This window comes from Seriola aureovittata, chromosome 16 (genome assembly GCF_021018895.1).
Source record: "Seriola aureovittata isolate HTS-2021-v1 ecotype China chromosome 16, ASM2101889v1, whole genome shotgun sequence".
Taxonomy (NCBI): domain Eukaryota; kingdom Metazoa; phylum Chordata; class Actinopteri; order Carangiformes; family Carangidae; genus Seriola; species Seriola aureovittata.
In genome coordinates, this window is record NC_079379.1 from 19154279 (window position 1) to 19171260 (window position 16982).

Here is a 16982-nt window from a genome sequence, read left to right on the forward strand (position 1 = left end):
GGACTGCAAGTCCTGTGTGTAATTTGAGAAAATAGACTTGATCGCTACAGTATGTGCTGTAATGAACACATCAAAAGTTTTGAATGATAGTTCCACATTATTATTGCTTTTGAATTTGTGTGTGTGTGTGTGTGTGTGTGTGTGTGTGTGTGTGTGTGTGTGTGTGTGTGTGTGTGTGTGTGTGTGTGTGTGTGTGTGTGTGTGTGTGTGTGTGCGCGGGGTGTGGGATTCATTAGTGGGCGGCCAGCTAGCTGTGTGGTGCGGGGTGCTTCAAAGGGGGGAGGAGGAACTCAGAGGTGCCAGGCCCTGTCTATCATCCATCCTACCTGTCACCACGGCAACCCCCCAGAGGGAGGGCAAGGGAGTGTACGGACGAGCGGAAACCTGTGAGGTGTGAACTTGAATAGGAGGGAAACCACGACAGAAGGGCGAGAAGAAAGGGATGAAGAGGATGACAGGTGACAAGCGAGGATGGGCAAGAGAAAAGTGCAAAGGGAGGGTGGACAATGAAGAAAGAGAGAGATGGCGAGAGGGGTGACAGCTGATTGTTGCAGTGGGAGTGACAGGAAGTAGAAGGGAGACAGAAGAAAAGATGAGGAAGTGCATTGATATTCCACACAAGACAGTTTCTTCACACTTGAAGGGAAGCATCTGACTCTCCCCTAACTCCCTTTCACCTTCACTCTCTCCTTCGCTCTCTACATTTTGCGGCTGCTGCTGGCCCATGCAAGCACTCGATCACAATGGAAAACTAAAAAATGGTTATACCATGGAAAATATGAATCCAAAAAACTGTTGACCTCCTCAATATGTGAGATGTGCAGAAACATTTTTCGTTCAGTCAATTGTAGATGTCAGGATGCTTCCCACGGTTGAACAGTACATATTTTCAGCCTGTCACTTAGGATGTCATGGTTTTTCATAAAGTGTAAAGAGCCGCTTCGATTCCTGGTAACCAAGATATGAGGAATAATGGGCAATGCTTGCAAGCTATAAAAACATTAACAGCTAATATCCATCGAAAATGGATATATTAAACATGTATATATTATTATATATACACCAAACATGCAGACAGCAAAAGCTAAAAAACTATATTTGGAATTTAAATGGGACAAGTTAATGTGCCACAATACCATTAAAAATCCTGCCTTTGTAATAGGTGGAATAAAGCATGTGCACACACAAAAGATAAATAGCAGTGTGTGTATGTGTGTGTGCGCAATGCTGTAGGTATATGCAGTGACATTTAGAACTTGTCAGCAATAAGCCTTTTTCTAGAAAGATATGCAGCAGCAAAAATCACTGTTTCCTCTCTCTGCAGAGCAAGGAGTGACAGTATGGCAGAAAAAGAGATGTAAAATCTCTAAGTGTGCTCATATGACATGTGATGTAGTTTTTGAGATTATGGGGTAAGAGAACAAATTGACGAGGATTAGACAGGAAATGTAAAAGATTATCCATGCCATCAGTATCAATGGTTACTTATTATCTATGGCTTGACAATGCTGGCACGCTTGCCCTCTCCTGAGTCCAGAATGGTGACCGTGCCAAAATGTTCTCCCCCCGCTCCCAAAGTGCAGCGCGACTCCTGCTCTTTCACATATGGGCAGGCTCTGTAATTGGAGTGACATTAACAATGCACTTATGCATTATGAAGCAGCACTCAGGTGTTAACGTTGACTTTTATGTGGCACAGGGAGACTTCAATTTATCACAGGAAAAAGTGTCAGTTAGCATGTAATTTCTGCTGGAAAGGTGGCATAATCACATCCACAAGTGCTGGAGCAATTTTCTTTTCTTCCACGAAGGTGCAAAGGTTGGCAAAGAGGAGGCAAAAAGAGCTGAGTTTGGGTCTGAACAGCAAATTGTTGGTGGATTATGGAGAAAAAAAAAAGGGAGATGACAGTGTTTGTGAATGTTTGTGACATGAAATGTGAGAAATTTTGAAGAACAGATTACAAATTGCACGCACAATACTTTTAATACATTTAGATGCAGAGTGCAGGCATGTGCATGTGTCAGCATGTGATTGGGTGGGTGGGTGGGGACTGTGCTGGCGCGTGGTGCCCAGCCATGTGTGCTCCTATGTGGGCTTCCTGACTCCCAGCCTGGTTGCAGATGGCACAGTGTCTCAGCGCTCTGCTCAGCAGGCACACTGACACAAATCATTGGCCACACGGACACACACACACACACGCGCACACACACACACGCGCGCGCGCGCACACACACACACACACGCACGCACACACACACACGTGCGCACGCGCGCGCGCACACACACACGTGTATGGCATGTGCATGTGTTTCAGTGATGTAAGAGTTTACTTTTATTTAAAGTGAAATCCTGTAAAATTATATACAATGGCATCAGCTTTGCCGACAGTGAACTATTTTCAAGAACTGTGTCATGTTGGGTCAGACAACACACACTGGCAGGTGTCGCTGCCGCAGGGGTGCTTGCTAACAGTGAGAGAAGGACAACTGGCACAAGCACCTGACTGAGAGAGAACACATGAGGTCCTGTCATGGTAAATAAGAAATCAGTATAACCACAGAAAAGCTTTTCAGGTCATATGAAGGCCTGTGTAAATATAAGTGAGTGTGTGTGGGCTGGAGGATGGGGTTTATCAACTGGTGAATAAAAGGTCGATTGGTCTTCATTTCAAAAGCAAGTTCAATGTTGTCATCTACATTAAAGATTTTTATGGTTTTCTTAGCTTTTTTTGTGGATAAAATGACATGTGAACACATTTAAATCATGGAGAGGCAACTTTTATGCATACTTTCAGACACTTGGTCCAACCATACTGCTGTCAGTTTGTATTACCCAGACTTGTGATTTTATCATCCACCTTTACAGTTGATGGTAAAATAAATTCTCTATAAAGTGTTTCGAATATTTATCAAACTAAATCTGAATGTCTGAGCTAGCTGTTGGCTGTGGGGGTCATAAAACTTTTCTTCAAAGCCATTTAAATTAGATGCAATTAAAATGTATACTTTGTGGAAGTACTTCAAGATTAAGCCTAAAGACCTGTTATGATAAACAGCTGTCCACTGTCCCTCCTACATACCTCTGCAGTAGGGCAGGGGGAAATCCCAGGCAGCAGTACCCGCTGAAGTGGCAAGGCAGGATAGGGTGGTGTGACCCTCCAGCACGTAGCCTGGGCTGCAGCTGTAGCGGATTTTGTCCCCGATGTTGAACGTGGACCCCTGCTGGTGGCCATTGAGTAGCTGTCCAGGATTGCCACAAGTGTAGCTGGGTAGAGCTGGGTCGAGAGAGAGAGAGAAGAGAAAGGAGAGGACCGTTAATGATGCAGTTTATGGTTTAGTCTGTGGCGCTGCGTCATGTTAGTCCTGATAAGAGCCAAAAGAGTCTGGTGATACATAATCACTCACACACTCATTCACTCACTCACTCACTCACACACACACAGAGCCATCTGCTCACAACAACATTTCAGACCCAAGCAATGACTTACTTCAGAAATACACTTTTACTGTATACACTGTATATTTACTGAAATAGACTTCTATTTTACTTTCCTAAAGTGCTTCAGAAAAAACCCTGCATTCACTCATTCACTTATGGATGCCATGTTGACCATCACTGCTTATCCAACCATGCACTTGCATGCTAATAAGTGTGCTCAGTATTGACAGAGCCTTGTCTAATTGTGTGTTATTATGCAAATCAAGTTCAAAGGAAGTTCAGCCAGTCTCCCGTTCCTGAACCTCTTGCTTCAGATGTTATATTCCAGTGACTGCAGCTTGTGTTTTCATTGATGACATGCAGTAGTATGGCCAACCCTGCAGAACACTGGCTACAATCCTATATAGGTGTGTGTTGGTTGTGTTCCTGCTGCATCTCAAACAATAAATCCTCAGAGTATGAAGGAAACTGCCATGAGCAAACATGCATTTCATGCACGTACACACACACACACACACACACACACACACACACACACACACACACACACACACACACACACACACACACACACACACACACACACACACACACACACACACACACACACGCTGTCATCCAGCTTACAGTCCCAGTCACCCAGTCACACACTCCCACACGGTGAGGGAGCTGGCCAGACCATGTGCTGGACTTTGGATGAAACTCAGTCTCTCCACAGGAACTGGACTGAACTCCAGAGAGGACAGAATGGCTCCTATACAGCGACACAGCTCACTGGCACCTCACCATCACACTCGATGTATACGTCTACACTATCCAATGTCTCCAGTTTCATAATGTATTACAGGAGATTATAATATTTCAAAGGAAACATGTTTATTTTTTGGCTGCGCAGCAAAATGTTTGTTCTCAACATGAACAAGCCCTATCAGTTTGGAAAATATTTTTCATTTATATTAAGATAAAAAAGGTTAAATAAGAATAAGTAATAAGCACAAGATTAAATGAAATGTTTTTCCTAAGAAAATATAATGCTTTTTTAGCTTTTAGTTTTCATGACTCACACAAAGTCACTAGTATGAAGAGTTCATTTAAAGCCTAAAAAAAACAAAACAAATTATATTGTTTGTTTTCATCTTTTGCTCTTTCTAGCCCAGTAAGCTAAAGCCTCCTTACAGCAAGGTCGGACGGACGGATCAGTCATTTTATCCAACAGAGCATTCCCGAGCTTGAGCTGTGGAATTAACTCGCTGGTAAATAAATAGACTGCAAACAGTTTGTGTCCAGTCAGAAAACAAACATGACCTCTAAGAGCTTGATTTCGAACATGTGTGTGTGTGTGTGTGTGTGTGTGTGTGTGTGTGTGTGTACTCCTCACAAAGGTAACCTTAGCCGTGAAGCTGTGAGACAGAGTAGGCTTTTATTTGGCAGTCTGTGCCCATCGATAGGGGCGGTAAGAGGTCTGCAGATGACGGAGATCAAAACAATTGCAATGTACTCCTGTCTCACCAATACATAATGCCAATGCCCATATTGGAGACAGCACCCTTGACTGACAGAATATAAAATGATATAATAATAAAACAGTTTGCTTTGCAGAGTGTTTATATTTGGCTTGTTAATGTAAAATGAGAACGCAAATGAAATATTAAAATGTGTTTGTGTGTGTAGGTAATGGACCTTTATTAAATTATCATCAAAAGATCATTTATTAATAAATTTTTCTTTTAAATTAATTTCTGATAGCCACTGAGAACAGTTCTGACTGTTCTCAGTGGCTAACACAATCTCAACCTTGCATGTTTCAAAGGGATTTTTAACCAATTACTTACATTTTAACAACAACAGCCAGCCAGACTAAAAATATACGAGCCCAAAGTCACTTCAGTTCAAATAGTCAGTATCAGCATTGCTGGCCAACAGCAAAACATATCAGCCAAATCCTCGCTGTCACCCACAATACTTCCCTACTTTTTTAAAGAGGTTCTAAAAGGGGAAAATCAGCAATGTCTCACTTTCACAGGGCAGAAGACTGCAGCTGCATGTTGCACTTCTAGCTACATCCCAATCAGTGATTTCACAGCAGGTGTTTTCCATCATCTGCTGAAGGCAGAACACCTGCTCAGACATCAAGGATTCTGCCCTAAATGACTCACTGCTGATTTACCCTTTAAAGTTGCTGGTTAGTACTTGGGCTCTCTCCCTCTGGCCTAATCCGATGACAAACTGACTTGTCACTTTTAGGCTCCACTGTGCCACAGCCTTTATTTTGACCAGCCAAGGCCACCTTATTACAGCTTCCCTTCCATCACTACCAGATTAGCATATACACAAGGACTGATCAGCATAGCAGCCAGCGGGACTTAGGCTTCAGTGCTGCAGCGTGGCCACATGGGGCCCTGGTGGCATCCAGGTAAAAGCTTCACCCCTGCAGTTGAGACCATGCAAGGCTAGATGAATGTAACTCTGGGGTCAGAAAAGTTTGAGTCTAAGCAATATTTGTGAGATATAAATGTGGAGCACTTCCTCACAGCCAGACATTTTAACTTGTCAAACACACATGTAACTAACAACATTAACACTGGCTGCATTCCATTGAGATGTGCCGGTGCCAGGGCCCTGATATTGTACATGCTGGCTCACTGGCATGGATTACTGGCATGCCTATATGGAACCGAGCCATCATTAATGTTATTAGTTACACCTGTGCTTTTCCCACTAGTCAAAATGTCCACTGTGAGAAGATCTATTTTTGGTTAGAAGAAAAAAAAACAAAACAATAAAAAAAAAAAAAACAAGAAATGAAGAAGATGGCAGACGAGTGAGAAAGAGGTGGTGTAAGCAAGGCTGTGAGAATGACAGGGAAAAGTGTGTGTGTGTGAGAAACAGATGACTGATTTTATTGCATTGGAGCTGATTGAGGGCACAGCACTGTGTGTCAATGTGCATGCATGTACTTCGCATTTCACTGTGTGTGCGTGTGTGTGTGTCTGTGTGTGCGTGCGTGCATGTATGTGATATTCTCATCACACTCTCCATTTCAGGTTATTAGTTTGGGCAGTAAATTAAGTCTAATAGTGCCATTACTGGTGCAATCCCCAGAACAAGGCTATGCCTTGAGCACTGAAGTGGCAAATACTTTTTTTTCTTTTACCTGACTGAAAATCATCAATACTCTCTTTATTCTCACAGTGTGAATGTATCTGTTGCTAAGAGAAAAAAAAAAACATTGACAGTATTTGATATAGAGCATCAAGACAGCAACATTTATCAGGCATGAAACACCTGAAAATAATGTTTTTTTTCCCCCACTTTGTTCCCTTCCAAAGCATATTTGATAAGAGGTAGAATTTCATAGCAGACAAAAATACAATTCATGCAAAGGTAATGTCTCTTCATACGTATAATAAAGCAAGAGAACCTTACTGAGTAGCTATGGAGCCAAAATCAGGAAACCAAGGCAGCACTGTATAAAAAACAACCTGCCTTTTTTTGCACCGTGTGCTTTAAACTGATTTATCACAACCTATTCCATTTATTCCTGCAGGCTAAATCCTAAACAGAAAGAGGGGGAGAATGAAAAAGGGAGATGCAGAGGGAGAAAGACAAAAAAACACACACACACACACACACACACACACCTGAGCTTGAGAGAAATGATGAGAAAACAATTTTAAATATTTGCGAGATGACTTCACATTATTCTCCATTAATTTCCTCCCCTGTGCAGGCTTTCATACATCAGAATTATTTTGCAAATTATTCTACAAGCTTTACAGCGTTCATTTGGAAACTTAGCAGCACTTAGTGGTTTCGGTTTTTAAAACACAGGAGTGCGATCCTTCCAGGGAGTCTGGTTTCTGTCATCACGTGGACTATTGCATCCCAACAGCCTCCCCCACCCCCACACACGTACGCACGACCCCACAACAGCAGCATTTAGGTGTTTGTCATGGCAGGTCCATAAGTCACTAGGATGGAAGACTGTGACATGGCCCGTCCCTGGGGCCCGGATGCTTTAAGCTCTTCTACTGCTGAAACGGCAAAGGATGCTCCTCGTTCATCAATGCATCCCTCTCCACGGCACACACTGGCCAACAGCGGAGAGACGTGCGCACAAACTCGAGTGTGCACAAACCACGTGTGCACACACACACACACACTGAGAGCAAGGAGCCCTACCATCCATCACACCATCCTTCCCTTACATCATCCGCTTGCATTCCTTTATTCCTTGCCTTTTCTCCTCATCTCCTCTCATTCCTGGTGACTAGGACAAAGGACAGAGGAGAAGGAGAGGGTATGAAGCTCGTCTCCTGTGGGATGACCTTTGACCCTAATAAGACTGGTGCACTCTCTTCCCTGGTCTCTTCAAGCCTGTTCTTCAATTTGTCATCCTCTACTCCTCAGGAAAAGGGAATAGCTATATACCCTTGCATAATGTAGAACCCATTTCTCACAAAATGGTTCTTAAAAAAGCTTATGCTGCAAAATAAAGAGATAGTGAATTTGTAACACTTTGTAGCGAGAGGTTTCGTATCAGGAAGTGTTTCCATTTTTAATAGATAGATGGAAATAGTTGCTGTAAATGGTAGATGGTGAACTAAAAGGAAGATATAAAAAATGGATTTCTGCTATGTATTCTAAGACAGATTACTTTATTGTGTCTCTTAAGTTATGAAGACCTTAGCTGAAGGAGGAACCAAGCCCCTCAAGTAAGTCAGAAGTAATATGCGGAGAGAGAAAGGGCAAGAAAGGAGAGAATTAAAGTGAGAGAGAAAGGGCGAGAGAGAAAGAGACAACAGTTGGGGAGACAAGCCTGTCTCAGTACAGCTGATGCAACATCACTCTGTCTGCCATATATCAAACAGCCGAAGAAGGTGCGTGATTGACAGTGTAACACAGCAGGGAGAGCATTTACACATGAATATACCTTGAGAGGAACCATGGAGGTGCAGGATAAAATGTATACACAAGGCAAGGAATCTGCTCTTTTTCTTGACTTCTTTTGTCTCACGTACTTTCTCATCCAGTCTGTATTATTTTTCTCTGTCAAAGCTCAATCTTTGTTTAAATAAACAAAGCAATAAAGTAGAGGCTGACTCATATTTTGAAGTGAGACAGAGAGGAAGGGAGAGAGGGAGATAAAGATGCCGATAGACAGATGGTAAGAAATAAATAGTTGCAGGGATGTTGGTGGAAACGGCTTTGTCATCAGGAGGAAGGAGCTACATTCGGCAGCACCTGGCTCTCAATTAGTTCCCAGCAAAAGAAAGCAAGACCCGGAAAGATGAGATGACCTTACAGTGACTCACTATTTGATGTGGATCGCTGGAGTTTAAGAAGCTCAACCCACTTCTCTAAAGATTGAAGGCCTTCACCTCTCTGTAGGTTTTTATGTAGCCACTTTTGTATTTATCTCAGTACCTCTTACATCACACTCTCACTTTCTGATTTCCTCTAGCTTCTATTCCTTTTCCTGTGCCTCTTCCCTTCCCTCTCTGTCTTCCTGCTATGTATTTGGAAGTGACATTGCGAAATCGATCCCAACACACAGGTGCATTAGCTCAATAAGCCGTTTCTGCTTTGTCAAGCAGCAATTCAATCAATGCCTCCTGTTCCCTACACATGGGCTGGACAAAGGCTGGCAACTCCCATCACTTCTGGTTAGAGAGGCTGAGGAATGCAGAAATTAACTCTCCTTCTAATCCAAGAAACAGATAACATCCTACAGTTGTGCCCGTGCACATGTGAGTGTGTGTAGGTGTATGTGCATTATATAATACAGAATATAAATATAGATATCTGCTAACAAAGAATTTCTGTCGATGATGATATTTGTTAGAAACATGGAAACGTATCAATGTATGAAAGAAAACTTGTAGTGTTGATGTGCTGCATTGTTGTCACAGACTGCAATTTTCAAAAGGTCTGGCGGAAAAGAATTCAGGTAGCCTCTTCTTTTAGACGGAGGAGGAGGAAGAGCGATAAATGCTGTATGATGAGGTTTCTGAGACTAAGAGCCAGAGCTCCAATACTTGGAATCCTATCATCCTAAGGATGTCATGCACTAGATTTGTCTCATCATATTTTTATCACAAGTTATCAATTAATTACTGTGCTGTGTTCTCTGCAGCACTACTTTCCTGTAATGCTTATTTTCTAACCTCAGATTTTGAGGCAGTGGAAACAAACACTCAGCTTGGTGACACTCAGAATTTTGTCTTGAACTAGTGAAATATGCCTTATGTGTCTTGTTATACTTCTCAAAAGGTCCCATGCAGGTGGGTCACATAAATGTCATCACTGATGATGATATGAAATGTCTCATGGTTTGTTAGGGCTCAGATACCGGTCAGTGTCGGTTTACATCTTCATTGTTCATCATGTACTCTCTCAAGAAGTGTAAAGGTTTCCAGATGTTCCCATCAGGGGAAAGCCCTTATCATAGTTGCTGAATGTAATCACATTTGAGTGGGCTTATACAAAGTATGTGTACATGTGAATGTCACTACCTGCATGGTTCTAGGTTAGAGATCCATCTTTGAAAATCCCTGTCTTAGATGCTTATAAAGCTTCTCTAACTTGGCAACAAGTAAAATTCTGGAGTGAGAATGAAGGTTTGAACTCCTGTGCACACACAATCACACATACACAGACAAAAATGCACACAAATACAGACTGGAATGAACTCCAGATCTTCTCATTTCCCATGCACACAACAGCAGGTGCAGTAAAAGGGCCAGTTGCTGTGTGGGAGGCGGCGAGGTGTGAAGGAGAGCTCATACAGAATTGATGGTTACCGACAATGTCTGCAAAACGGAATAATGTGCCATTCAGTAGCCATTCACTATATATGAGACTAAACTAAGAGGGACTGGGGAGCATGAGAGACCTCAAGAAAAGCCAGAAGACAGATGAGAGACTGGGCTGGAGGAGCTGGGAGAAGAGATCAACACATCTGTGAATAGCCTTGACTCTGTCTGGCTTGAAGCTTCTAAATCCCCCTGGCTTCTCAGGCTTATCTCTCCACTGACGTTACTCTTGCAAACAAAAATGACAGAAATCCTGTGGTCACACATGCAAGCTCAAGAGTGGAGGTGCACGCAGACAGATTCATCCAAAATCAAGAGGATGACATGTGAACGCTAACTGGACTGGGTTACTTAATACCTGTCAATTTATAACTATCAGTCCATGGCTGGTCATACTGCGCTATTGCAGTGTGTCCTCCATGATAATGAAGGTTTACTGATTCAGTAGATTCTGTCTCACGCTGCACATTGTAAACAGTCATATATAATACAATAAAGGATAAATAAAATAAAAAATGTCTACCTCACTACCTGTTTATATGGTAGTGTTTGATAATTAAAATTTACACAAATTCACAGAACAAGGTAATTGCAATATGCTGAAGGAATGTTGGTGTCACCAATGATAGCACATAAATGACGTGTAGGTACAGGTTTACAGGTACAGGGGGTTTATATATTTTATATTTGGGGAAATAAGGGTATTGATATTAATCATTGCTTGGAAACATATTTGGGAATTAGTATTGGAGAGAAAAATTAGGTTCAATTTTCAAGACTGTGCTATCTATCAGAATATTTTATTTGGAAATTAACATTTTCACCTTAGAGTCATACTAAAGATTAACCTCCATCCTCTGGGGAAAATGAATATCAATACCATGAAGTACAGAGTCGACCTAACATTACCATTCTTAGGTCCTGCTGTTGGGGCAAAAAACTAGAAGCCTTTTACCCTCCTTTCATGTTTTCCTGTATTTTGTCTTGCTTTGGCCTCCCCTCAGCCAATCCTCTCTCCCCTGCTCTGCAGGTTGCCTTGGAAACAGTAAAGGCCCATCGGAGAGGACTTAGTGGAAAAGGAAGTGTCGATGCGTAAACACGCATATCTTTTCTTGGAGTGCAATAAATCTATAAATCCTCCATCACATGCAAATCCTCATGGCCATATACTCTATCAATAGAGTCCATATACTAAAGTATGCATAGAGGCCATATACTATCCTGGTTATCTTCCAACCTGCATCTGCATTATACTGCTGGTTTATTTCATGTGTTACACGACAACGATATGGAGGTAAAACTCTGGTCAAGAATAAACATGCTCCAGATAATGGAATAATTGAAGCATACCTCTCCTTGTCTGGTCAACAGGTCAAACACGGATTCAGAATGACATCCCATTGACCACGTCTCCTTCAATTCACTTTAGTTTTCCATCAGTTTTGTTATCTGACTTGTGCAGAGAATAGAGCAGCGATGGCTTGATGAAGCAAAGGTGCATTGGAAAGATTAATCAATACCTTCATTTAACCTTGGCTTTTCCCCTAACTCTCTACCTTTCTCTCTCTCGCTTCCTCTTGTTTGCTATGGTGAAAGGAAAGGGAATTCCAGATTCACCGCACTTCAAATTCAGCAAAATTATCTCTTTGTTCCCGACCCACTGGCCTTGACATGAAAAGCGCACCCACCAGTGATGTACTGATAGTTGATATTGTCATTTGATAACTTCCTGTTTCCATCATACTGTGCATGCTGTAGTGTACAAATAGTACAGACACAAAATGGAATAAATTTTTCCAGACATGATTATCATCATAATTACGCAAAAGACAATGTTAGTTTCATATTGTTGCTATTCTGACAGATCATGAGTAAGCTAAGTAAGAAGTAAGTGATGCACTCAGTCTCATAAATGCCAAAACCAGAGTCAGCCAAACGTTGGCAGTTAGAGCAACGTTTGACAGACAGGTTTGTGAAGCCAAAACTGCAGCTCAAAGTGCAGCCGGACTGAAAAGTCTCCCAGAACGGAGTCTTAATATGCAGTAATTCCTCAACTTCTGAATTATGTGTTGTTTTGCTCAAAAATGGTATCGATTCCTGTTGTTCAGTATAGTTTACAGCTGCCTACACCTCCACCACCCATGGGACTAACTACCACAAATAAACTGTAAACCTGAGGGAAATACAGGTCGGCGGTCTGTCTGAGGGGAGCAGCAAAGCCAGTCAGGCCTCATATCAGTTTTACTGGTCAGGAACATTTGATTATAGCACTGTGTAAATACAGCCACCTTCCAAACAAATCATGTTGCTAACACCCTCTTCACTGTCACTGACATCGCTTCTAATCTCTACAAGTTTATTACACTTGTTATGGGATTTTGATAGTGGTGATTGTGTGATTTGTGTTTATGATTTGGTAGCTTTAAGTAATCAATATGACAAATCATGAAACTTAATCTAATGTTTAAATTTATGGTTTTTGTTACAAAACGACAGGGCAGATAAAATAGTATACTGAAGTTTCATTTTTCAAAAGCTTAACAGGGTCACTGGGAAAAAAGCTAACTATAAAATATTGTCTAGTTGTGATTGAATACATCTATAAGCTGTTGATATATGATCTTATGATCACATGTATTAATCATAGAGACCATGTAAAGAATACAATGGCTCAAGATCTGATGAAGGTCTTCTTGGACAAAAAGGTCAATGGAAGTATTTTAGTCCTGTGGAGCCTGAATGAAGCCTCTTTACTCTCTGCAGTTCTGTTTTTGGCTCAACTCTAACCCGCAGCCTCGTGCCTTTAGTCTGTACGCTCTGCTTCACCGCTTAAATCATCCTGTCATCCTTATTTCTTATGGTCACAATTTTTTAGACCAAGCGCCTGATCTGCTTGTATGACAGCAGGAAATACATTGCAGTTTATTTCTAATAGAGTGGGAGCTTCGGTTGCCTTCGCTACAAGATGAGAAAATAACATGAGACGGAAACTAAATTAGCAAAGAATCATGAGCTGTGAAAGACCCCTAAGAAACAATTTGTTGATATTACCATAGTTTCTGAGAGGATTCCCATTTTGAATAGACTCTTCTTCCAGCAATATCAGTGGTCTGACTGGTTTCATTTAGATCATTTGTTGCATTTCTAAAGCGGCCTCTCTCGTCGACCCTGCAATCATCATCAAGCAAACCATGTGAGGATCTTTTGTAAGACTAAAATAAGCTACATTTGGCCAATTATTGAACTGTAGTTATATAGGATGAGTCATGCAATCATAAAATCCATTAAACGACTGTGTTTCAGTACATGGCTAGTGCTCTGCTGCGATATGGATTTCTTCGCTTCTGAATCACTATAATAATCACAGTATGATAATCCACCAGAACACGCCTTGCTCTCCTTTATTTAACCTCTTACCCCACCCCCACCCCACAACATTTGCCTTGTTCCATATTATGCATTGCTTCAGGCATATTCTATAAGATGTATATTATGTAGGCATCTTATCTACATACCCTGTAGTGTTCCTTTTCTTCCTCTACTCCCTCCAGCGCCACACAAATCAGGACTTGATGTTACTGGTATTACTGCTTCCCTGTTTCATCCAAATCCCACCCGGTATTCCCCAAGCGAGTCTCTTCTTTTGATTTCAGACCTATTGTTCCCCGGAGATGTACCACTCTATAGTCAATGTTTGCTTCATTCTGTATGTTTCCTTTCAACTTAGGCATCACAAAAAGACAGTTATTTTGTAACAGAAACCAATACATGTGGCCCAGAAGGATAGACTATGATCAAATACATTATATTCATTCCCATATCTTGTGAAAATGAACAGCGGTGTAAATCCATACACATGACATTATGGGAAATGTGTAAAGAAAGCTCCATGTTCAGGCTGCAGCTAAATCGTGTGGCATTTAGATGTGATCCAAGAAAAGATCATCAATAAACCATGTGATCATCTCATTGTCGCTCAAAACACAGAAGCTACACACCCAGAAATACAGGGTATGCAAAGCAGAATTCCACTTTTAACCCACACAAAAGATGGCAATTTACTTCCCACCCACTCTTACAAAAGATGGCTCGCCCAAACCTCTCCACGTCTCCTCCCTTTGACACAACGCCTCAGCCTGTTCCCCCGTCCTTGCATCATTACACTACAACAGCAACTGTGAATTAAGGCCCCAAATAGAGCAGGTAGCGATGCCAAATGATGGGTAAGAGACAAACACAAAACAAACAGGTGTGCCTTCGCTTTACGCTTCAGCGGTGGTGCGTTTGCACCGTGAGATTCAGCAAGAGCCTATCAGGCCAACACACAGAGGCGGACAGTGAGACACACTAAGAGAGGGACACAAATCAACTCAAAGGATGAACACAAATCAGCTAAAAGCCCAGTGTCTGTGTGACTGGTGAAGGTATCTGTCTACTTCCAAGCAGTCTGTGGAGGAAGGTTTGTTTCTCCATGATACCTCCCTGTTGTCTCTCTTCCCTCCAGTAAATCAACCTGAAATGGCCCAGGCTGTTTCTCCGCTGTCGGCGTCAAAACAGTGGAAATGCAACTGAGTACGGCAAACATTGATTCTCTATAAATGAAGGGGAACTAGAACAAACACAGCTGACCCGTGAGATTGTGTTGCGGGGATGATATTATTCAGTGCTTGTGTATAAGTCTACATTTTTGTCCACATTTTTTTTTCTCCTGGCTCATGTGTCTGTGTGCGCCATTGTAAAGATTCAGCACTGCAATTTATCACAGTATGGACTGAATTATTCACAATCCAATACAGAACAATCAGCAAACCTATATCTAGTCAGTAACCATCACTTCAGATGTACAGTATGAGTATATTAACAGCCATGGTAATTCAATTAAATTTACGAACAGATTTTAAAATGTCATCCAAGAAATCTATACGAAGACTCAATCAACAAATCTTCGACTACACTCACAACTTCCCAGAACAAATGTACAAGACCTTAAATTTGACCTTTGACATTTAGGTGGCTAACAAGTGAATACTCAACAGTCAATAAAGTCTGAAAGGGATGAGTGGAGGGAATTGGTAATGGCAGATCGATAAGTCCAGTCTGATGAATGGCTGCGCATTACAGCAGCCTAGTAAACAGAGAAATGATTAAAACACAGTGGCCAAGAAGGAGCTGCTTGGTTGATATCAATTAAAGCAATGAAAGAGTGGAATGCACTGGTTACTGTTCATAACCGTCACTGGGTATTTCATCATGGATGGTAACATGCATGCAAGGCAATCTTAATGATGTATTAGATTACACAGATGCTTAACGATAAATGCCGGTTTATTGAAGTCGCCTACACTGGAGTCTTCAGTAAATACACTTCATGCTGTTAAAAGTTTAATTCCAATCAAACTAATTGTGGAAAAAAGCAATTGAGGGGAACCAAAAGATGGCAAAAAATACCCAACAAAAAAGATAGGATGATTACACTGTACACTGTCTTTCTGAATAACTTTTTAACTCCAACAGCTGAACATTTTCTGGATCAATAAACTGTCACACCAATTTACCTGCGGGAGAGGAGAGTAAATAAGCCATTAAATACCATACTGTCACAAACAATAGATGAGAAGTCTGATATGGTATTGCCTAGAGTTTGTGCATGTCAATACTCAGCATATCTACAGGCCTCCCCTGCCTCCCACCTGCGGTACCTACCTCCTATAATAGTGCTATACTCTCTCTCCTGCTCTCTTGCTGCAGTCTATGATGAGTGACTGAGCATGACATGAAAACACACATCTCCCATCTCCACTTCCTCACCCCTGAGCTCTCTCCCATTCTAGTCTGGCCTTTCAATTACCTGACCATAAGTGGACACTAATTCGCTCCAAGTTCCAAGCTTTTTCAACTATATTGCTTACACATACTCTTGCATCGACACTTGGCAGTGAAGAAGACAAATGGCAATTAAATAAACAAGAAAAGGGCACATAAGTCACAGAGCTTTCTGTCAGGCACTACACAAAGCATTCTACTTTGTGCTGCTTGTGTGTTGTACCAAAAAAAAAAAAAAAAAGCGCCATGTACAAAAGAAGATTCGTCACCTTGGTTTCAAATCCGGATACACACTTGAACATACTGTATACACACGCACTCACGCATATTCAGAAGCACGTCTTTACCTCATCCCAGCTCAGAAACAATGACACCCTAATCCGAGGACAATACGGGCACTAATCCACACAAAACAGGGATTGTACGGAGAGACAAACGTGGGAGTGAGGGAGAAAAAGAGCTAGAACACTAACAAGCAAAGGAGACTAATCCTGATGAGAGATAGAGGCCGGGAGAGGAGGATAAAAAATGACTGTTAGGGAGGGCAAGACAGATGGAGCGAGACAGGAAGCAGGAGAATGGAAGTTAGAAAGAGGAAGATATAAAGTTCAGACATTAAATGGTCAAATCTAACAAAGATTTGAATTTTTAGGTTGGCCAGCTCACAGTTGTGTTAATAAGCAACATCTTATAAAACTCACCAATGACAATCTCCCACAAAACGCACACACTAAACTAATAAGCCTTTTTGTCTCTCCACTCAAGGTGACTTTTCTCGACTTCTTTTTTCCTATGATTTATCAACTTTTGAGGTACCATTAGCCAAACATCGAGCCAAAGTCATTAATTGCCACTGTGACTGAAAACTTATCATACTCATTCAATCTTCAAGCAAGAGAAAAAGA

At 41.6% G+C, this 16982-nt stretch overlaps 1 protein-coding gene across 1 annotated transcript in view; it reads right to left on the bottom strand.

Moving 5' to 3' along the window:
- csmd2 (CUB and Sushi multiple domains 2) overlaps positions 1-16982 on the bottom strand; it is a 227600-nt gene that overhangs the window by 163074 nt on the left and 47544 nt on the right. The window contains exon 4 of the mRNA XM_056398872.1: positions 3081-3275. Coding sequence (XP_056254847.1) covers positions 3081-3275 — 195 coding nt within the window. The remainder of the gene's footprint in view (positions 1-3080; positions 3276-16982) is intronic.